This window comes from Rana temporaria, chromosome 10, assembly GCF_905171775.1.
Source record: "Rana temporaria chromosome 10, aRanTem1.1, whole genome shotgun sequence".
NCBI lineage: Eukaryota > Metazoa > Chordata > Amphibia > Anura > Ranidae > Rana > Rana temporaria.
Window position 1 is genome coordinate 79,514,151 of NC_053498.1, and position 24,800 is coordinate 79,538,950.

The 24,800-nt window shown below is 43.5% G+C and overlaps 1 protein-coding gene across 3 annotated transcripts in view; it reads left to right on the forward strand.

Moving 5' to 3' along the window:
- Positions 1 to 24,800, forward strand: part of GRIK4 (glutamate ionotropic receptor kainate type subunit 4) — a 489,165-nt gene that overhangs the window by 458,993 nt on the left and 5,372 nt on the right. For all 3 annotated transcript variants that reach the window (XM_040325544.1, XM_040325543.1, XM_040325545.1), the window contains 3 exons: positions 2,559 to 2,724; positions 5,118 to 5,343; positions 12,090 to 12,218. In XM_040325544.1, coding sequence (XP_040181478.1) covers positions 2,559 to 2,724; positions 5,118 to 5,343; positions 12,090 to 12,218 — 521 coding nt within the window. The remainder of the gene's footprint in view (positions 1 to 2,558; positions 2,725 to 5,117; positions 5,344 to 12,089; positions 12,219 to 24,800) is intronic.

The following is a 24,800-nucleotide window of genomic DNA, read 5'->3' on the forward strand; positions in this document are numbered from 1 at the left end:
GGTCTAAGCTTTTAGCCTAGAACCAATTTGGCGCTGCTAATGGTAGATGCTTTAGTTGAAGCCCTGGGCTTGCTATATGATAACCCAGATTGTGCTGCTGCTGAATCAGCCCTGTGCAACATAGAGCAAGTGTCCAACTCCGCTGAGATGTATTGGTTTAGAGTTTAGCAGGAGGACACTAGAATATGAAAAGAATGACAAAGTGCTTCTTTAGCCAATTCTGAATTGGCCTATCTGAGACAATTAAAGACACTTTGGTCAACTAAACCTACCCAGCCTTACTGGTGAAGGCCATGAAATTGGCCATCAGAATTGACTGTTGTTAGTGGGAGAAAGAAGACTGGAACTTGGCACAGCTGAGGTAAAACTTGTGCCTTCTTGACAACCAATTCCTACCCCCCCCCCCCCCTCCCCAGTGCCATATCTGAGGAAGAAACTATACACTTAGGCCGGGTACACACGGGCAAACATGTACGATGAAACCGGTCCGTCGGACCGTTTTCACCGTACATGTCTGCCCGGGGACTTCTGTACGATGGCTGTACTAACCATTGTACAGAAGTCCGCGCGTAAACAATACGCAGGGCGTGTCCGCGCCATCGCCGCGACGATGACGCGGCGATGACGCGGCGACGTGGGCGGGCCTGCCTTTTTTTTAAATGCTTCCACGGATGCGTCAAAGTCATTCGACGCATGCGAGGGACGGCGGGTGCTCGGACATTTACGGTAGGTCTGTACAGACGACCATACATGTCCGAGCGGGCAGGATTTCAGCGGACGGTTTTAAAACAAGTCCAGGAATATTTGCCCGCTGGGAAAAGGCCCGGCGGGCAAATGTTTGCTGGAATTCTGCCCGCTCGTGCCTACACACGACCGAACATGTATGCTGAAACTGGTCCGCGGACCAGTTTCAGCATATATGTTTGGTCGTGTGTATGGGGCCTTAGATTCCACCTGTTTATCGGTTTAGGAATGCACACACCATCTTGACATGAGACTTTGTATTGTGGCCTCAAGGGTCATATGCTTTGCTCTTGCTCCACAAGAAACTCCAGCACCCTAGGTGATTGTGAAAGCCCTAGGGTCATCCTAGGTCCGCCTTTAACACCTCAAAAGGACAATCACTTAACCAGTCCTGCTGTTATCCACTATTGGACTGTACTTCATGAGCTACTGGCCTTTGTGGATTCCAGAGCAGCCGGAAATTGTATTGATCAAGCTCTGGTCACACACTTGCCTCTGAAAACTCATGCTCTGGACTGTCCTGTCCACCTGATTTATGTGGATAATTAGCCTCTCTCACAAATTATTTGACCCATGGGTCACTTTAATGTAACCATACACAAAGGGACATTCTACCACCCTAGTGTAACTTCTGGACAATTTATTTTGCCAGGAAATACACAGTTGCAACTCAAGGAAATAAAGTTGGTATACAAAGATAAGCTGGGAGTCATGGGTTTACAGATTATTGACTGGTCATATATACATGAGTGACACACTATACTATATATATATATATATATATATGTGTGTGTGTGTGTGTGTGTGTGTGTGTGTATATGTGTGTGTATGTATATATATATATATATATATATATATATATATATATAGTAAACATTGGGGGTTTAACTTAAGTGGTAAATGCGATTGTTAGCGAGTCCACAGCAGCCAGTTGTAAGATTTAAGGGCATGGCAGCCCATTTTTATTAAAAGGAAACAAAATAAAAAGTCCATTCATAGGATTCCCACGCAGGGGTTCTTCTCCAATACAGTTCACAAACACAAAATGCCAAGCTTCCTGGCTCCTAGGCTTACTTCAGCCTGGCTGTACCTGTTAAACCTTGGCCCACTCCTGGCATCAACAGGATTCTCCAGTCTATTGTCTCCCCGACTTCAGGACTTCCTTCAGCCCCTCTTGGACTCACTAGCCACCCCAGGTCTACCTGCCTCTCAGTCCATCGGCACGAAGTCCCCCCCACACAGGGGATGTAGTCTTGCAGGGTAGACAGACAGCTCCCCACACACAGGTCTGCCTTGCAGCAACAGCCAGCTGCACACACTCCACCTTCCTCTCCACTCTGTTCTCACCAGTCCCTGATTATATTGGCTGTTTTCACCTGAGCACCCAACCTGCTGGCTATTCCCAAGACCTGGACACAGGGCCAGAGATCCCATCCCGCCCAAGTCTCTGCAGGATCTCCAAACCACACAGCCCCATTCAAACTTAGCAAAACCCGGAAAAAGCTGCCAAAACAGTTTTCTCCGTTTTAAAGTTATGCTGTGAAGTTCTGCAGTCCACTGACATGCAGACTCTGTGTCTGTTTTTGCTGCATTTTTATGGTGACCGGGACCCTCACTATTACAATATATATGTACAGTATATGTGTGTATATATATATATATATATATATATATATATATTTTTTTTTTTTAACTGGTTGATGCCTAAGTACCTTTAGCTGTGTACATTATAATATTGGGATGTTAAAGGTAATGCAGAAAAATGCCTAACCATTAAATAATTAAAGATTGTAATTTTATTTTATTTGTTACAGGTGGACATTCACTTTGATAATTATTTCTTCATATACAGCAAATCTTGCTGCCTTTCTTACTGTGCAGAGAATGGATGTACCCATTGAGTCAGTGGATGACTTGGCCGATCAGACTACTATTGAGTATGGTACCATACATGGAGGATCTAGCATGACTTTCTTCCAAGTAATTATCCCCATCATGCCAACGGCTTTACATTATAAACTAATAGGTCAGCTACATATAGGATTTTTAATTGCTTGCTTGACCATGGCTTCTTTACACTACTTTATTACATGCTGATTTAAATGTATTGCAAATTAATTTTCCAGATCTTATAAGATAGATCTGGTCTCTGCTCCTCTCACTGTGGAGTTTCACCACTTCTGTTTCATTTTATCCAGTAAAAAATACATTAAAAGAATTATCTAAAAGAATGACACTTTCTAGGAAAGGTAGCAGAACTTACTCAGAGCTGTAAATCCAGACATAGAGAAGTTACTACTTGAAGCTGAAGTTTAGCTAAAAAAAATGTTTTTCTGTTAGTTTTAGCTACACCACTTATCTACAATAAATGTCCCATGATGTGCAGGCTCCTGGATTCTGTAGAAATCTTCACTGCAGGGCTGCTCTGTTCTCTTCCTGCTGCTGAACTTCCAGCGCTATATGGGTAACAGCTTCGAGTCTTTGGGCTTAACTGCATTAAGGATCCGACAGGGACAAGCCTTCTGATTTATTGCCATATCCTGCATTGAGAACATTTATTTCACTGATTAGACTGTTTAGTCTGATCAGTTCTAGGATTACCCCCTCCCCTTACCCATATACAGATCGTATCAGGCTAGGTCCACGCGTGTGTGGTTCCTACACGCTGCGTTTTGTGTACCTGTGAGAAATTCGGGGTTAAAGTCTCTGACTTTTTTCCTAAATGCGCCCGCATGGAACCACATGGTGTGGCGGCACCATACAGTTTTTACGCACCTGAACACACGTTTAATTTTCTGGCACATGGGGTGCTATTAAGGGATAATTGTACCCCTACGCATAGAGCATTGCATTTTGCCTGTAACCCTCATATGTGTAAACCAAGTCTCACAGGCAGTCTAATTAGAGGAGGGACATTTCTAAGTAGAAGAGAGGGCAGGAGGGCCCATTAGATCATCTTTAAGCAAGCTGAGCTTAGGGACCCGGAGCTGTTAACCTTACAGTGCTGGAAGTTCAGCAGCAGCAAGAGGACAGGGCAGCTCTGCAATCAAGATTTCTACAGAATCCAGCAGCCTGCACATGCTGTAAAATACTTAAATATGGTCAAATAAAGTTACTAAAGCTGTAGAAAAAATAAGTTTTTAAACTAAACATCAGCTTTAAGTTACCTGCATCTATAACACTGCCATCATAGTGTACCTAAAGGGAAATAATAAATAGTACCCCTAATGCCATATAGGTAACCTAGCATTACTAACAATACACTACTGTTTCTGTTCACCTTTTATTTATTACTAGGCAAAATATTACAGTTTATTCATGTCAGACTGCATTTTCTTGCAAAGTGAAATTTTCCCCAGTGTGTTAATTTCAGCCAATATATAACTGTGCATCCCATTTGCAGAATTATGCCATGTTTAACTTTGTTTTCTGCAGAGACTATGCCAGTCTTTCTATTTTAGAAAAATATTAAAATATGTTATTTTACCAGGACTGGTCAATTGTATATAGTCAATAAAAAATACTCTGCATGGAGTATCTTTGCAGAGCATTTCTCACACCAGTGCTTTGTAAATTTCATTAGCAATCTCAGTGGTTGTATTACTTGGGCTAGAAAAATGGCCATTCATTGATATTCAAGGACCACTGAGCTTAAAGCAGAACTTTACCCATGACAACTTAAAAAAAAAATGTTTCTTAGCAATGATTCAACATTAATACATATGCTACCAAAATTAGCGTGTGCTGTAAATTGCCTCCAGCATTGCTCATGTTTCTTCTTGCCGGAGGCTGCCATTTTGATAAATCCCAGAGCCCCTGAGCAGCCTCTAGTGGCTCAGATTTTTGGCACAATGCCAAAAATAGAGAGCAACTGAGCATGTGCAGAGCAGGGTGAGACAGTGTATTAATGAATTTTAAACAGTATAGACTAGCAGGACTTAATTTTCTGACTAAAATTCCACTTTAACCACTTCAGTCCCGAAAGATTTTACCCCCTTAATGACCAGGCCATTTTTTTGCGATAAGACACTGTGTTACTTTGACTGACAATTGCAAGGTCGTGCGACACTGTACCCAAATAATGTCCTTTTTTTTAGAGATTCAAGGCAAATGGTTATACTCCCCTAATATATGCATGTGCCTATTTGCCTGATCAGGTTAAATCCAGCTGATTTGCAGTGAACTGTAAATAGGTTATATCTGTACACAATATTATATTATTTTACTATCATTTACTGTATATACAAAACAGAAAAGATCCAAGAATTCAGTTAAAAATACATACAAATGATTTTTTAAAGCATATATTGTTATAGTTGTTCAATCACTAGTAATAACATAATATGTGATAATGTTGTGTTGTTAATTATTAGAATTCTAGATACCAGACCTATCAACGAATGTGGAATTACATGCATTCAAAACAGCCCAGCGTGTTTGTCAAGAGTACTGAAGAAGGGATTGCCAGAGTGCTGAACTCAAACTATGCCTTCCTTCTGGAATCCACTATGAATGAGTACTATCGTCAACGCAACTGTAACCTCACTCAGGTTGGAGGTCTGCTTGACACAAAGGGCTATGGCATTGGAATGCCTTTAGGTATGTGCAGCAGCGAGTTTATGTATTCTTCCCAGCTTTTTGAGATGGTAAAGAAAGGCCTTTTGGCACAAGACATTGATGCAAGGTACAATTGAAATGGTTATATGGAATAGTGTAGTTTGTACATAGGTTTAAGTTGGTTCAGCAGGGACAGGCGAAATTTCGATCCATGTGTGGCTGCTGCTGCCCAACAGAAGTTGATCTAACCATCGACTTTTGAATGGGCTTATTAGGAAATATTTCTAGATCAGCAACTGATCATTGTATTTTGATCAGTGTATTCTAGAGGCTTCCTCCATCCACCTTGCATCTGTGGATGGCACAATTGATTTGTCTTTTTTCGATCAGACCAGCCTTCGATGTTTATTGTTTATTAAACTGTTTCTCTACTTTTATGTTCCTTTTACAACTTTTTTTCCTTATCTGAGAAAAAAATCTCAATAAGTGTATTTTGATTGGTTTCTGTAAACGTTATAACGTATACAAACTATGGTGTATATACTGTATACTGGAATTTGTATGTGTTCATTTATTTTTTGATAGTAATTGTGGATTATCAGCGACTTAGAGTGGGGCTGTGATAGTGTGGCAAAAGTCTGACACCAACTGACACTGGGTGGTAACTGACTGACACTGACATCACCAGTAACACTAATGCAGTGGTCCGTGATAATACTATACACTGTCACTGTACTAATTACACTGGCTGGGAAGAGGGTAACATCTCGGGATAATCAAGGGGTTAAGTGGGTGCCTAACAAGTGTTAATGTGTGTATTATGTGCTGCTTTTTACTAAAAGTCGTCCCCTCTGTGCTGTTTGTCAATACAGGGCTCTGGGCTGTTATTGTACACAGCCAATCAGCAGGTCCCAGCCATGAATCATTGGGTGGGACCTGCTGACAAAATCCTGCTGTGTCTAATCACAGTGGGAGCCAGCGCACGGTGGGGGTGATTGCGCGTATGCGCCCTGAAACCAGAAGAAGGCAGCAACGTAGACGTACAGGTAGGTCACTGTGCCTATAGGAAACACCCATCCACAGTACAATGGACGGGCGACCAGTCCATAAGTGGTTAGACTAAAAGCGGAACTAAACCATTTAACGGTTGCAAAAAAAAGTTCATTTCCCAACATGCCTGGAAAAGCTATGGCCTCTTGCACACTGCAGCTTGAAAAAGCTCAGTTCAGCTTTTTTTTTTTTTTTTTTTTACTGAGCCAAAATACAGCCCAATTATTGTGATGTCCCTTTTTACACAGGTTTTACACGAAAGCGCTGTGCATTCATCATAAACAAAAAAAAAATGTAAAATCGGCTTTTTTGGTCAGTAATTTATGCCTCATGCGCACAAATGCCCATTTACATATTGTGCAGAATGAGAACGTGAAAATACGTTTTTGTTGCGCAAATGTGCGAGTGCGCGCAAAAACAAATACAGGTAAATATGCGCAAATTTATTCAAAAAAGTCTGAAAAAGTAGATGCTCAAACAGGAGTATCATGTGCAAGAGGCCTAACTGTCACATTTGCTAGTGCTGTCAACCAACTTGTCAAACAATAAAATGGCTGGTGTCATAACTGATCACATGTGCAGAATCATGGCAATTACAGATCAAACAGAGGTTCTGCTTTAAAAAGTAAACTCCATACAAACTGCCAAAACATGTACCATTTCTGATTTTAAATGATTCATTTTGTAATACTGTTAATAAAATAAATTATTTTAAATAAAAAACCAACACAGGTTTTGGCAACTTGTTTAAAGAGGTTATTTTATGAGTTTTAAACATAAATCAAAGAAGAAAGCACACTGATTTGGTGCAGCATAACCACATGGTATTTCGTATAATTTCTCATTTAAAATGTAGATGGGATGCTTTGCACACAGCCTAGGTGAGGGGAGAATGCAGTAACCAGGGACAGCAGCTCTGCACAGCGACAGTCCCATTGTTCACTGCTTTATTTCAGAAGGACCAAAAGAGTGCGTCACGCCAGAGTTTTGTCTGTATTCCACACCAAAACTTCACTGTAGCAGCAGCTGAAATCTGGCACAATTGTTGACCACTTCCTGTATTGGTAGTTGCTAGATGACAACTTTCACTGACAGGTCCACCTACCTCAAGCCTGAAAGGAGGACCAGTGAACACTTAGAAGGGGCAACCTAGTTTACCTCTTGAGTACTGGGCGGGAGCACAATAGTAAGCTAAACACCAGCACATGATAGTGGTACAATTATTCTTCTTATTAATAATATTATTATATAGAGAGCCTCCCTACTATGCATGTATACCCTAGAAATACATAGGACCGTCACATGCATATGAAGAAGGCTCTTTAACTACTTAAGCCCCGGACCAATATGCTGGCTAAAGACCCAAGGTGTTTTTACAGTTCGGGACTGCGTCGCTTTAACAGACAATTGCGCGGTCGTGCGACGTGGCTCCCAAACAAAATTGGCGTCCTTTTTTCCCCACAAATAGAGCTTTCTTTTGGTGGTATTTGATCACCTCGGCGGTTTTTATTTTTTGCGCTATAAACAAAAATAGAGCGACAATTTTGAAAAAAATTCAATATTTTTTACTTTTTGCTATAATAAATATCCCCCAAAAACATATATAATTTTTTTTCCTCAGTTTAGGCCGATACGTATTCTTCTACCTATTTTTGGTAAAAAAAATCGCAATAATCGTTTATCGGTTGGTTTGCGCACAATTTATAGCGTTTACAAAATAGGGGATAGTTTTAATGCATTTTTTTTTTTTTTTTTTACTACTAATGGCGGCGATCAGCGATTTTTTTCGTGACTGCGACATTATGGCGGACACTTCGGACAATTTTGACACATTTTTGGGACCATTGTCATTTTCACAGCAAAAAATGCATTTAAATTGCATTCTTTATTGTGAAAATGACAGTTGCAGTTTGGGAGTTAACCACAGGGGGCGCTGTAGGAGTTAGGGTTCACTGTGTGAGTGTTTACAACTGTAGGGGGGTGTGGCTGTAGGAGTGACGTCATCGATCGTGTCTCCCCTATAAAGGGAATGACGCGATTGATACGCCGCCACAGTGAAGCACGGGGAAGCCGTGTTTACACACGGCTCTCCCCGTTCTTCAGCTCCGGGGACCGATCGCCGCACTCGAGTGGCGATCGGGTCCGCGGGACCCGCGGTCCCGGAGCTTCGGACCGGGTCGCGGGAGCGCGCCACGGGCGCGCGCCCGCGACCCACGGCTGGGTACAAGTACAGGACGTATATATACGTGCTTGTGCCCAGCCGTGCCATTCTGCCGACGTATATGTGCAGGAGGCGGTCCTTAAGTGGTTATACGGCTGTAATTCTTTTAAAGATATTTTTATAATGTAGTGAACAATAAAAATCTTTGTTCAAAACCATTTCTTCGTCATTGTCACCTACCCATATTGCTACTTCCTACCATCTTGGGACATGTAGTTCAGACTGCTGGGATTTCCCTTTAAGTTGAACTGTTTGGAACTACAACTACCAGACACCTGGGAAACAAGAACCGACTGTTGGGGGATCATATTAAGAAACCGGCCTAGAGCACTCTCTGCTCCATCTAAATCACATTTCAGCTGATCTGGGTGGGTCGCTACGCAGTGCGACGGAGGTCGGACGCCATCCCCTGAGACAGGACTCTGAGGGAGAGCCTGTAAAGCCACTATCATCACCACCAGCATCATCAATTGCAGTATCGGTGGGAACCTACCTATCCAGCTACATAGACACTGTATACAGACACCATTGCCTCTATTCACCTTGCTGTTACCTGTAGTACCACAGGATAAGTCCATCCAGCTACATAGACACTGTATACAGACACCATTGCCTCTATTCACATTGCTGTTACCTGTAGTACCACAGGATAAGTCCCTCCAGCTACATAGACACTGTATACAGACACCATTGTCTCTATTCACCTTGCTGTTACATGCAGTACCACAGGATACAATGCTTTTTAGTCCATAATCACAGTGATCACTCTGCACTCAAACAACACAGGAAGATTCTGCTTTCTTTGCTTGCTAAAGCTAAACCAGTTAAATTGCTTTGCTCTACCATTCAGGATATCATCCGTTACAGCTCTCCTAAGTTCTAGCTGAAGACCAAAGGATTTCATCTCTGTAACACGGGACTACACCAAACTTTCCCCCCATTATTAGGGATTTATTTTGCTGCACTCATAGAGCCTGAATTTGCCTAGAACTTTTTGAGGGAGCAGGTTAAATTCTACAACCTCTAAGGCCGCGTACACACGGTCGATCCATCCGATGAGAATGGTCCGACGGATCGTTTTCATCGGTTCACCGCTGAAGCAGACCGATGGTCTGATGTGCGTACACACCATCAGTTCAAAAACCGATCGGGTCAGAACGCGGTGACGTAAAACACACGACGTGCTGAAAAAAACGAAGTTCAATGCTTCCAAGCATGCGTCGACTTAATTCTGAGCATGCGCGGGTTTTGAACCGATGCTTTTGTGTACTAACCATCGTTTTTGACCGATGGTCAGCCGTCCATCGGTTAGATTTTAAAGCAAGTTCTCTAATTTTTGTCCGAAGGACAACAGACCGATGGGCCGTACACACGGTCGGTTTGGACCGATGAAACTGGACTTCAGGCCGTTTTCATCGGTTTGGACTGACCGTGTGTACGCGGCCTAACAGTTTGCTGAATGTTATGAAACCTTGTTTATTGTTTGCGCCTGTAGGTTTAGGTACAGAAAGGAATGGTCTGACAAAAGTCATTCCCCTACCCTTCTTCTGCCTGTTCACATAGGTCACATATGTTTACTTAAGGGCTGCCAATGTCTAATTGTTCTTTATATTAAATTGTCTGACGTTATTCACTGCTTTTGCTGTTTTACCACCAATGACATTTTACCTGAAGTATTTCTATAGAGTGTAAGTTTAAGTTCTTCCCCTTTAAATGCCTTGTTCATATCAGTAAACAAATATTATTGAGTCATCACCTTGTAGTGTGTCTATTTCATCATTGTTACTGATAGAAAATGTCTGAACCCAGGGTGTCAGAGGTGGCATACAGTAGGTGTTTGTGATATTGTGTTTTTAGCACGACAGCATCGCGCTGATTCTCGGCGACATGGTGCCGAGATCTCGCCGACATCTCACACTCACTGGAATAGTGACAGCACATCCCAGCAAGCGCGTCATAGAAGCGACGGGAGATCCGACTTGGATTCCCGCCAATTCTACACGTGTGCGGCGTTTGTTATGAATCCTGAGGGGGAAGTCCCCGCCGGATTTTAAATAAAAATCCGGCATGGGTTCCCCCTCAGGAGCATACTGGGCCCTTAGGTCTGTTATGGGTTGTAAGGAGAGCCCCCCTACGCCGAAAGAAAACGGCGTAGGGGGTCCCCCTACAATCCATACCAGACCCGTATCCAAAGCACGCTACCCGGCCGGCCAGGAAGGGAGTGGGGACGAGCGAGCGCCCCCCCCCTCCTGAGCCGGCCGGGTAGCGTGCTTTGGATACGGGTCTGGTATGGATTGTAGGGGACCCCCTACGCCGTTTTTTTCGGCGTAGGGGGGCTCTCCTTACAACCCATAACAGACCTAAGGTCCCGGTATGCTCCTGAGGGGGAACCCATGCCGGATTTTTATTTAAAATCCGGCGGGGACTTCCCCCTCAGAATTAATAACAAACGCCGCACACGTGTAGAATTGGCGGGAATCCAAGTCGGATCTCCCGTTGCTTCTATGACGGTTCTGTCTCCATCGCGGCAAGCCAGCTCGGCGCTGGCTCCCGCGATGGGGCTCGTAGGTGGTCAATCTCGCCGAGAAAGGGAGCGAGATTGACACAATATCGCGTTCACCTACTGTAGATCTTGCAAGGTCGGGGCAACCAGTGGGGTACTGATTCAACCAGCAGCCCTCACAGGAGGTAGCACTAAATAATTAAGACAAAAAAATGACAAGATGTGGGAATGTGTTTTATGCTGCACCAGATCTGTGTACTTTCTTTTTTATTTATCTTCATTGTAAGCAATCCATGTGCTAAGACTGTTTAATGGCTAAGGACACAATGTTGGACTTTGCTGCTGTGCAAAAGCAGGATGGACTGATGAAGCATGGACTTGATAAATGTTTTCTAATTTGTGAGTTTGCTCATTGTCAATATCCCAGTGTAGCAGTGTCAAAGGGCTAATTATGACAGTTTATAAGTATGGATCAATAGCTAGCAATCTTTTCCAGGGTCATCTTAGCCCTCTCAGCAAATACACTTCTAAGGCCAAAACAAGTAAATGTTGTGTCTTCTTGTTGTGTTTTGAAAATAGATCTATTGCTCGCTGCAAGGATACATAACAGAAAACAAGTCAAATAACCCGTTATATTTATTAATGAGTACAGTAATGTGTTTTTTTGTGTTTTGGATAAAATAAGGCACCATTAGACCCCCTACCAATTTTTTATTGCTCTTTGTGTCCCCATGGAGGAGATTCACCTCTCTGTTTGTTTGGGTGACCATAGTAGAAAGTAAGGGGAAATCCTATATTTTACAGTTTTTGAAAGCAAGAGGTGACAGAAAATCTTCTGGTTGGTGGCAGCTGTATAAAATGAAAATTATACTTTGGGGAGATTTTCTCTCTTTGTTTTGTGTTTTTAATACAGGATGTACAGGGAAGTCTCTTTTAACCCCCTACTATTTTAAAAACTAAAAAAAAGCTTTGACCATGCATACACTTTAAGCCACATATCTGTGTTTACTATAGGCTCTGCTTTCCGTGATGAATTTGATCTAGCAATCTTGCAGCTACAGGAAAACAACTGTCTGGAAGACCTAAAGCGGAAATGGTGGGATGGAGGTAAATGTCCAAAAGAAGAAGACCACAGAGCAAAAGGTATCTGTTATTTAAAATTTTACAATTTACATTTACAATTTACATTTCCTTTCTTTCTTGATAGTAAATTATCCCTTTTATTTTTGCATAGTAAAGCTTTACACTTCTGTTAAGCAGTGAATGATAAAATGCTTTAGTGCTAGTTCACACCAGATGCAGTTCTATGCACATTTTTTCTGCACTAAAAATGCATGCAGTGTTTCCATGTATTCTAGTTCACACCAGTGCAGTCAGTTTCTGGTCTGTTTCTGCAGAAAAAAAAAGTAAGAACGTGCTGCATTTTTTCTGCATAGAACTGTACTGGAACCTAGCAAATTGTATCAAAAACGAACTGGAACTGCTTGTGGTGTGAATTGTAAGAAAAAACTGATCCGGGATGTATGCGTTCATTTTTGTGGTGGGAACTGGCCTAAAAAGCGCATGCACAGTGTTTTCCATGTATTCCAATGGCTCTAGTTCACGCCAGTGCAGTCAGCTCAGTCAGTTTGCGGTCAGTTTCCGGTGCAGAAACTTACCAGAAACTGTGGAAAAGATGATCTGCACTCCGGTTGTTGCTCTTAAACAATTGACGTATTTATTGACAAGCCACAGTAGACAAACACAAATAGGAAAGGTTAACGTGTTTCAGCCTATAAGGCCTTAGTCATAACCACATTACAGACATGAAACTTGTGAAATAAATATCAGCTCTAAGGCCTCGTACAGACTGGCAAACATGTACGATGAAAACGGTCCGCCGGACCGTTTTCAGCGGACATGCCCGCCCGGAGATTTCTGTATGATGGCTGTACACACCATCATACAGAAATCCGCGCGTACACGATACGCGGCGACGAGGCCGCGCCGTCGCCGCGAGGATGACGCGGCGACGTGCGCGGCTCTGGCAGTTCAATGCTTCCACGCATGCGTCAAAGTCATTCGACGCATGCGAGGGATGGCGGCCGCTTGGACATGTACGGCAAGTCGTAACAGACGACCGAACATGTCCGACGGACAGGATTCCAGCGGGCATGTTTCTAAGCAAGTTTAGAAACATTTGCCCGCTCGAAAACGGTCTGGCGGGCAAATGTACGCTGGAATCCTGTCCGCTCGGCTGTACAGACGACCGAACATGTCTGCTGAAACTGGTCCACGGACCAGTTTCAGCAAACATGTTCGGTCGTGTGTACAGGGCCTAAGGATCACTGACTCCACCCATCAAATTCTAAATTGACTGCAAGCAATTATCCAAGGAAGGAAATCAGCTGCAATGCATATTGGGTGATCAATGTGTATGCCATTATTGTTCACACACCTTGTAGTGATAATATGTACATGTGTGCACACAGTCGTGCATGCATCCATACACCATAAAATACAAGAAACATTAAATACAAAAGATAAAAGATAAAAATGATAATCCAGATATGTGAAAAAAAGACACCAGAAAAGGAAAAGAAAGAAAGAAAGAAAGAAAGAAAGAAAGAAAGAAAGAAAGAGAGGGAAGGCTATGGGAAGAGGCATACTTAATGTAAGTGCAAGTTCAGATCCCACCTCAGGTTTAACCCCTGAGGCGATCTTACCAGAAACTGCCTGGAACTGACTGCATGGGTGTGAACTAGAGCTATTGTAAGACATGTAAAACACTGTGCATTTAAATCGAGTTCGGCGACTTTCATACAGGAAAATAATTATAAAATACTAACTAGATGTTATAGATGCCCATCAAGGTTACATAGAATTTCGCAGATCTATCCCGGGGAATGCTGACGATGTGGGGGAGATAACGGTACAATGATCGATATCTGGTGGACTAGTCCTCGGATTAAAGAATTTTGGGACTCTGTATTCTAAATCTGTTCCTGCGTGACGGGTGTAGTCTATCATAAATCTCCAGAAATAGCCTTACTTTCCATGTATCCAGGGTCACTGCGAGAGGTCACAAAAGGATTGGCCCCGTATCTAATCTCAGCCACGCGAATAACTATACCTAGGCATTGGAACACAACAGAGGCTCCCACTATACAAGAGTGGGTAGCCGAAAATTAACCAAATAAAAAGAATGGAGGAAATAATGGCAAGTAACCAGGGATATTATCATAAGTTTATAGAAGTGTGACTACCCTGGATCAAGTTCTTGAACTCAGACATTTTGAGATGTTATTTGTAAAATAAGATGGAATTGACTGGGCCTGAGGGGTATGGCACGGTGTGGGTGGGGAGGGGGTGTCCCGGAGGAATATGTTGGTCTGGTTAGGGTTGTATATGTTTGTAGTCCTTGTTTTTGTTTTTTTGTAGTCTTTCTTTTTCTATGTTTTTTTTGTTTGTTTTTTTTCCTCTCCTTACTTTCTTTGTGTCTGCTGTGTTTGAGCAGAAGTATATCAGGAACACTCGATAATAGCAATAAATTAATATGGAAATAAAAAAGATAGGAGTCGCGCTAAATAATTCACTCCTAAGTGTCATACACACAATGGGCCAGATTCACGTAGCCCGGGCGCAGTGTAACGTAACCGATTTAGGTTACACCGCCGCAAATTTTCTGTCTAAGTGCCCGATCCACAAAGCACTTACCTGGAAATTTGCGGCGGTGTATCCTAAATCCGTCCGGCGCAAGGCGGGCCAATTCAAATGGGGTGGGTACCATTTAAATTAGGTGCGCTCTCGCGCCGGACGTACTGCGCATGCTCCCGACGCAAATTTCCCGACGTGCTTTGCGTGAAATTACGACGCGCCGACGTTTTGTGAATCGCGACGTGAAAAAAAGACTTGCGCCGGGAAATAAAAAATAAAAAAATAATTCAAAAGCGACGCGGGAAAGACGGGTATACTTTTACATGGTGTAGTAAGTTTACACTTTGTAAAAGGTGCCCTATCTTTGCGACGGCAAACTAACACTTGCGGCGAAGTAACGACGGGAAAAAGTTTCGTGGATCACCGTAACTGCTAATTTGCATACCCGACGCTGGTTTACGACGCAAACTCCCCCCAGCGGCGGCCGCGGTACTGCATCCTAAGATCCGACAGTGTAAAACTATTACACCTGTCGGATCTTAGGGATATCTATGCGTAACTGATTCTATGAATCAGTCGCATAGATAGAAACAGGGATACGACGGCGTATCAGCAGATACGCCGTCGTATCCCTTTTGTGAATCTGGCTCAATGTGAATAAAATAAATAAGTGTTTCAAACAGTCCAAATATTGCAAAGAAGGATGAGAACAATATATGCAGGTATAGAGTCCATTAGAGCACAACAGGAAACAATAGATCCCAAGTGTGAATTGAATCCATCAATTAGTGATTGACATACAGGAGACCTCCATCAACGAGTAACACAGACCCTTACCAGAGTCTCAGATCTCTATGAGATCAAAAACAGCATGACTGTACAGACATCCACTGTCACGGTAGGAATAAATTTGATCCACCATCCAGTTGCAGTAAGGTAAATATAGAGTTAATCCCCCGTATGACCACCAGGTATATCACTCCGGAACATAGAGAGAAATCAGGAAACAGCCCATAGTGTGAAACCGTTTAAAGATTTAATGGGTAAAAGTAGATTATGCACTTACAGCATTGTAGAAATGTAAAAGCATCAGATAAAAACAGCCGGCCGGCCTGTTGGAGCGTGTACCTGTATCCTACGGGTCCTCATACGTGTAACGCAGTGACGTCAGAGCGCCGCCTCCCTCAGACGGCGGGCACACGCTCCAACAGGCCGGCCGGCTGTTTTTATCTGATGCTTTTACATTTCTACAATGCTGTAAGTGTATAATCTACTTTTACCCATTAAATCTTTAAACGGTTTCACACTATGGGCTGTTTCCTGATTTCTCTCTATGTTCCGGAGTGATATACCTGGTGGTCATACGGGGGATTAACTCTATATTTACCTAACTGCAACTGGATGGTGGATCAAATTTATTCCTACCGTGACAGTGGATGTCTGTACAGTCATGCTGTTTTTGATCTCATAGAGATCTGAGACTCTGGTAAGGGTCTGTGTTACTCGTTGGTGGAGGTCTCCTGTATGTCAATCACTAATTGATGGATTCAATTCACACTTGGGATCTATTGTTTCCTGTTGTGCTCTAATGGACTCTATACCTGCATATATTGTTCTCATCCTTCTTTGCAATATTTGGACTGTTTGAAACACTTATTTATTTTATTCACATTGTGTGTATGACACTTAGGAGTGAATTATTTAGCGCGACTCCTATCTTTTTTATTTGTATATTTATGTTGTATGACATTTTTGAGACGCAGCTGTTTTTTCTTTTCACATATGGTATGCGCAATATTTTTTCCCAAATTAATATGGAAGAATGGTTAAAAATTCCTAGTAGTTAGGATCTTGCTATTTCTAACGGTCTTCTCTCTTGTTGCCTAGTTTTTTGGTTTCAACATATATCCAGCGGTTATGTATCAGAGAGTGAAGGTCTGTTTTCATCTGTCCAAACCGATCGTGTGTGGGCCCCATCGGTCAGTTATCCTTCGGTCAAAAAATGTAGAACTTGCTTTAAAATTGAACCGATGGACGCCTAACCGATAGGTCAAAACCAATCGTTAGTATGCAAAAGCATCGGTTAAAAACTTGCGCATGCTCAGAATCAAGTCGACGCATGCTTGAAAGCATTGAACTTAGTTTTTTCAGCACGTCGTTGTGTTTTACGTCACCGCGTTCTGACGCGATCGGTTAATTAACCGATGGTGTGTAGGTGCATCAGACCATCAGTCAGCTTCATCAGTTAACCGATGACAACGGTCCCATCGGATGGACTGATCGTGTGTATGCGGCCTAAGACCCAGAGCCATGCCTGGGGAATAGTCTGCATTAAGAATGGCTATGTATGTTTAGGTTATTTTTATTTGCTTTGAGTGGAACCTGTGTGTAAAAACAAAAAAATATCCAACAAAATGTGATTAAACAAAAAAAAAACACTGCATGCATTTTTAGTGCAGAAAAAAGTGCACGGAACTGCATCTGGTGTGAATTGATGTAATTAATTCTTACACTTTTAAACACAAAGCAAACATATCCCTTTAAAGCATTTTTCTCCCGTTTTCCCCCCAGCAACCCCCCCAGGTAAAAGCGAAGTGATGGTAATATAATAGGTAGTCTTGCGAACAACTAGAATACAAGGGCCCGGATTCAGATACAAATGCCTATCTTTAGGCGGGCGTAGCGTATCTCATATATGCTACGCCGCCGTAACTTTGACAGGCAAGTCCCGTATTCAGAAAGAACTTGCTCCCGAAGTTACGGCGTAGCATATATGGGCCGGCGTAAGCCCGCCTAATTCAAAATAGGCTGGTAGGGGGCGTGTTGTATGCAAACTAGTTGTGACCCCACGTAATTGACGCTTTTAACGAACGGCGCATGCGCCGTCCGAGAAAGTATCCCAGTGCGCATGCTCGAAATCACGCCGCAAATAGTCAATGCTTTCGACGTGAACGTAACTTACGCACAGCCCTATTCGCGTACGACTTACGCAAACGACGCAAAATTTGACGCTGGCCCGACGTCCATACTTAACATTGGCATACGCCTCACATAGCAGGGGTAACTTTACGCCGGAAAAAGCCTTACGTAAACGACGTAAAAAAATGCGCCAGGCGGACGTACGTTTCTGAATCGGCGTATCTATCTCATTTGCATATTCTACGCGGAAGTCTAGGGAAGCGCCCCTAGCGGTCAGCGTAAATATTGCACCCTAAGATACGACGGCGTAGGAGACTTGAGCCACTCGTATCTAGGCAAAATTGAGGCGTATCTGATTCTATGAATCAGGCGCCGAGATGCGACGGCCCGCATTCGGATTTACGACGGCGTATCTGGAGATACGCCGACGTAACTCCTTTCTGAATCCGGGCCAATCTGTGTAATATATGCAAACAACAAGCAACACACTACCAATATAAATGTGCAAATAAAACTCAAAACAAATAATGCTGTGATGGTGTTAAATGTATCCATCCACTAATGCCGCGTACACACAATTGGAATTTCCAACAAGAAAAGTTCTATGTGAGCTTTTGGTCGGAAATTAGGCTCCATCGGACATTTTCTGTCAGAATTTCTGTCAGCAAAAATTTAATAGCTGGTTCTCATATTTTCTGAATCGAAAAGTTCTTGTTGGAAATTCCGATCATCTGTATGCAATTCCGACGCACAAAAAAACACGCATGCTCGGAATCAATTTGACGCATGCTCGGAATCATTGAACTTTCTCGGCTCGTTGTAGTGTTGTACATCACCGCATTCTTGACGGTTGGAATTTCAGACTACATTTGTGTGACCGTGTGTGTGCAACACAAGTTTGAGCCAAAATTCATTTGGAAAAAATTCCACGGTTTTCTTGTCGGAATTTCCGATCGCGTGTACGCGGCATTAGTGTATCAATTCTCCTGTGCAAATATGAGTACCATCATAATAATATGTGAACAAACAATAATATAATACATGTATGTATATTTCTTCTTATAATATTATAAATCCCGTGATTAAGTGCAATTAAATAGTTAATTAATGAATAATGTTAGAAGTTTTAACTAGTTGAGTCTTCACAAATCCTCAAAAATCCATGCTTTGTATCCATTCACCTCAGTGCTCCTCCATAAGAAATGCGATCACCTCACAGAGTGTGACCTCACATTTCAGTTTGGTCACATAAAGCTTTTTAGTCACCTAGGGCTGAGGCCTCCTACACACGACCGAGAAACTCGTCGTAAAAGAAACATAGTTTTCCTTGACGAGTTCCTTGTCAGGCTTGTCGAGAATCTTGTCAAGCTTTCTTTGCGTTCACACTGTCAAGACAAAATCTCATCGTTCTCAAACGCGGTGACGTACAACACGTACGACGGCACTATAAAGGGGAAGTTCGATTCAACTGGTGCCACCCTTGGGGCTGCTTTTGCTAATCTTGTGTTACCGCATGTTAAGTAAAAGTTTGGTGAGAGACGATTCACGCTTTTCAGTCTGTTACAGAGTGACGAATGTGCTATCTCCATTACGACCGCTACTTTTACCGAAGGTGCGCTCCCGTCTCATACTTTATTCTGAGCATGCGCGGGTTTTCTAAGCATACACACGAACCTGTTTCTCATCGTAAACCAGCCCGACGAGAAACATGACGAGGAAATTTAGACTCCCGACAAGAAAAAAGAGAACTTGTTCTCTTTTTTTCTCATTGAAATCCACAACAGTTTTCTCGACGAAAAACATACACACAACCGTTTTCCTCGGCAAAAAAGCTCTGCCACCAAGTTTCTTGACGGATTTTGTCAAGGAAAACGGTCGTGTGTACGAGGCCTAACATATCATACTTTCCTCCTCATTGCTCTATACATATATACTGCCATTGTGTACCTCCATTTCTCTCTCAAGTCATAATGGAGGTACAGTATATCAATGGAGCAATGAGGAAGAAAGCATTATCTATTAGTTCGGGTTGACTAAAAAGCTTTATTTGACCAAACTAGAGGTCACACTTTGTGAGGTGAGCGCATTTCTTATGGGGGAGCACTGAGGTGAATGAAGGCATTTATTTTTAAGAATTTGTGACTCAACAATTTAAAACTTTTTTCTAACATTATTCATTAATTAACTATTTAATTGCACTTAAGCACAGGACTTATATTATTAAAAGAAGAAATATACATAAATGTATTATACTATTGTATTATATTATTGTTTATTTACATGTTATTATGATGGCACTCATATTTGCACAGGAGAATTGATAAACTAAGTGGTTGGATGCATTTATTAACACCAGCGCAGAATTATTTGTTTTGAGACTAAGTGATGGTAATGCTGTATAGTCGTATCTTTAGAACAACTTCCTATGCCATAGATATGCTCCACTACTTACCTCAGGTGAGTTGGCGACCTTTGCAGCAGTTGAAGCCCACGATTGGTGATAGTGCAGCACACATGCTAAGGATTTTCTCTTTAATAAGCCTGCAAGTAGATAGCTTCTCCACTAGATCCTATAGAGAAGAAGAAGCCATGCATGCATAACTTTATGCAGGCAATTGACTTGTTGAGAAGCCACCTGAGTGGGGTGAAGGCTGCTGTAACAGGTTTGGGGTGTGTAGTGGTAGGGGGCACTGTGAGTGATAGTTTGTGTTCAATTATGACAATTCTTGCACATAAACAAATTAAAGTGCATAGTGCTAATTAATAGCATGATATAAACAATTAAAAATTCCTGATTTTCCAGTGCTGAAATTAATTATTAACAGTGAATTAAATTATTGAATCAGAATCACAGTCCATAAATCTTTTTTGGTGCAACTTCAATCCTTAAACCCATCACCAGTGACAAGCTTAATGTAGATCACCCGATGAATGTGAGTGAATTGCCTACTCACCAGACCACCATGATCTCTTTAACTAAAAAGAAGGTCAGGTTAAACTGTTAGTATGGATCAACGGTCCTGCTGGTGTGCCAAAGGAGATTTAACTGGGAACCTTGTTGTTTCTCCACCTCAATAGCCCATTAAAAGATAGATAAAAGCTAGGGCTGGGGAAATTAAAGATTAATTCCTCGATTAATCTTTAATTTTTTTGATCGATCAAAATTATTTTGATTGATCAAAATTCTTGACGTCACCGGACAGCCTGGACAGTGAGACTTACCCTGCTGGATGCGAGCAAACTGCACCCATTGGATTGAGGTACCTTTGCATCTGTGGAGCAGGAGGATGCATCAGGCTCCATCAGGGGAAGGGGGCAAAAATAACCATCGGTATACCTTGGGGTACTCATATGGAAGTTAATTCTACAAATGGCAGATTATGTACTGTACTGTATTTTATTACTGTTGGTATATTCCCTAAATTATGTGTAACCAGAGTTTACCACTTTTAATGACCCAACCATGTTGTATCCTATTTAATTTATTGTATAAACCAAGTAAAGATTTCATTTTAATACAATTTCTATTTTTGAATTTAATACATCATGGCCCAGATTCACAGAGAGCACGGCGCACATTACGCCGCCGTAGAGTAACCACTGTACGCAGCGCAGAGAGGCAAGCATGGAATTCAGCAAGCCAGTGCTCCCAACGCTGCGCCAGTGTGGTGTGGGTTTCGAAGGCGTATGCCGGCGTAGGTGGAAGTGGGCGTGACCCCATGCAAATGATGGGCCGAGCGCCAGACAGATACGTATCACGAACTGCGCATGTGCCGTGACGTGGACGAATCCCCCTGCGCCTGCTTACAACCACGTCGCAACAACTGCCTAAACTACGCCGGATCACTGCGTACGGCGTGAACGTAACCTACGCCCAGCCAGACACACGTCCAACGTAAAATACGCCGGCTTGTGTTCCCTGGTGCAGACCTTTGCATGTCTGCTGCTGGGTTGCACCTCCTTTATGGGGAATAATTTTACGCCGGACGTACAACTTATGCGCACCTCGCGTAGCCTGCGTCAGGTGCACGTACGTTCGTGAATCGCCGTATTTCCCTCATTTGCACGTTTGAATGGCTAATCAATGGGAGCGGCACCTTGCATCCAGTCTAAATGTGCGCCCACCCTACACCGGCGTAAGCAAGCTACGTCGGCGGGGTGTAGCCTGGTTTTAGGCGCATATCTGTTTGTGGGTCTGGCGCACAGATACGACGGCGCACATTTGCACTTACGTCGACGTAACTTGTTATACGTCGGCGTAAGTGCTTTGTGAATCTGGGCCCATGTCGCTAAAAAAAACCCCTGGGGGACCTCTCCATTTTGTTTTTGCATTCTTTGGGGTGTGCGACCCATGGACTCTCAACACATGCGTTTTTCTTTTCTATTTTAAATAACCATCGTTTTCCTGTCCTAAGCAGTTTTGTGCAGACAATTCTTTGTGTATCGGCAACATCTGTTTCGTGCGAAAGACTGTTCAGTTCTTCAGGGTATATTGTCAATAAAATGAGATCATGTCTGCTTCCAGAAAATGTAAACACTCTGGTATGTCTGGGTGACTGGCTAAAGTGATGCCTACTTGCCTACTATAAAGTGACTGACAGTCAATAGGGATGAGCTTCGTGTTCAAGTCGAACCCATGTTCGACTCAAACATCGTATGTTCGATCATTCGTCGAATAACGACCGTTATGGGCCGTTCGCGCCAAATTCGAGTGGCGCGTCACGGCCCATAATTCACTGCGGCATCGCAGTGCATTGCTGGCTGATGATTGGCCAAGCATGCACTATGACCCGCATGCTTGGCCAATCACAGCTTGCAAAAAACGGAGAGCCATAATTGGCTTTGGACAATTATGACTCAGGGGATTTTGAACACGTCCCACACTATAAAAGGCCGCCTGCAGGTCGGCCTTGTGTAGTGTGTTGCAGAGGTTAAGAGAGAGAAGACAGAGAGAGAGAGTGTCATTTTTTGTAGGTAGATAGAGCAGGCAGGCTAGTCAGTTAAAGTTACAGTGTGTAGAGGATATATATGCATCCCAGGTGTTGTATATATATATTTATACACTGTATAGTATAGCTAGATCCGCTCTTCCTAATTTACTGGCAGGCAGGTGATTGTGCTAGCTGCAGTATTCTCACGTGGTGTACTGCCTGTGTCCTCTGCAGTGTGCACCTAAAGCAAAATGGTGTGTACTGCCCGTGTCCTCTGCAGTGTGCACCTAAAGCTAAGTGGTGTGTACTGCGGCTGCCCGTGTCCTCTGCAGTGTGCACCTAAAGCTACGTGGTGTGTATTGCCTGTGTCCTCTGCAGTGTGCACCTAAAGCTACATGATGTGTACTGCCTGTGTCCTCTGCAGTTTGCACCTAAAGCTACGTGGTGTGTGTACTGCCCATGTCCTCTGCAGTGTGCACCTAAAGCTACGTGGTGTGTGTACTGCCTGTGTCCTCTGCAGTCTGCACCTAAAGCTATGTGGTGTGTGTACTGCCTGTGTCCTCTGCAGTGTGCACCTAAAGCTACGTGGTGTGTACTGCCTGTGTCCTCTGCAGTGTGCACCTAAAGCTACGTGGTGTGTACTGCCCGTGTCCTCTGCAGTTTGCACCTAAAGCTATGTGGTATGTACTGCCCATGTCCTCTAGTTTGCGCCTAAAGCTACGTGGTGTGTACTGCCTGTGTCCTCTGCAGTGTGCACCTAAAGCTACGTGGTGTGTACTGCCTGTGTCCTCTGCAGTTTGCACCTAATGCTACGTGGTGTGTACTGCCTTTTTCCTCTGCAGTTTGCACCTAAAGCTACGTGGTGTGTGTACTGCCCGTGTCCTCTGCAGTGTGCACCTAAAGCTATGTGGTGTGTATTGCCTGTGTCCTCTGCAGTGTGCACCTAAAGCTACATGATGTGTACTGCCTGTGTCCTCTGCAGTTTGCACCTAAAGCTACGTGGTGTGTGTACTGCCCATGTCCTCTGCAGTGTGCACCTAAAGCTACGTGGTGTGTGTACTGCCTGTGTCCTCTGCAGTCTGCACCTAAAGCTATGTGGTGTGTGTACTGCCTGTGTCCTCTGCAGTGTGCACCTAAAGCTACGTGGTGTGTACTGCCTGTGTCCTCTGCAGTGTGCACCTAAAGCTACGTGGTGTGTACTGCCCGTGTCCTCTGCAGTTTGCACCTAAAGCTATGTGGTATGTACTGCCCATGTCCTCTAGTTTGCGCCTAAAGCTACGTGGTGTGTACTGCCTGTGTCCTCTGCAGTGTGCACCTAAAGCTACGTGGTGTGTACTGCCTGTGTCCTCTGCAGTTTGCACCTAATGCTATGTGGTGTGTACTGCCTGTGTCCTCTGCAGTTTGCACCTAAAGCTATGTGGTGTGTGTACTGCCCGTGTCCTCTGCAGTGTGCACCTAAAGCTATGTGGTGTGTACTGCCCGTGTCCTCTGCAGTGTGCACCTAAAGCAAAATGGTGTGTACTGCCTGTTTCCGCTGCAGTGTGCACCTAAAGCTATGTGGTGTGTACTGCCCGTGTCCTCTGCAGTGTGCACCTAAAGCTATGTGGTGTGTACTGCCCGTGTCCTCTGCAGTTTGCACCTAAAGCTACGTGGTGTGTACTGCCTGTGTCCTCTGCAGTTTGCACCAAAACTACGTGGGGTATACTGCCTGTGTCCTCTGCAGTTTGCACCTAAAGCTACGTGGTGTGTACTGCCTGTGTCCTCTGCAGTGTGCACCTAAAGCTACGTGGTGTGTACTGCCCATGTCCTCTGCAGTTTGCACCTTAAGCTACGTGGTTTGTACTGCCTGTGTCCTCTGCAGTTTGCACCTAAAGCTACGTGGTGTGTACTGCCTGTGTCCTCTGCAGTTTGCACCTAAAGCTATGTGGTGTGTACTGCCTGTGTCCTCTGCAGTTTGCACCTAAAGCTACGTAGTGTGTACTGCCTGTGTCCTCTGCAGTTTGCACCTAAAGCTACGTGGTGTGTACTGCCTGTGTCCTCTGCATTTTGCACCTAAAGCTACGTGGTGTGTGTACTGCCTGTGTTCTCTGCAGTGTGCACCTAATGCTATTTGGTCCTCTGCAGTGGGCAGGCCATTAGTATGTCTGGAAGGACAACAAGGAGAGGCAGAGAGCCACGAGCCAATAAAAGAGGGCAAGCAGGCTCTGCGTCTAGAGGCAACAGTGCTGGTCGTGGACAC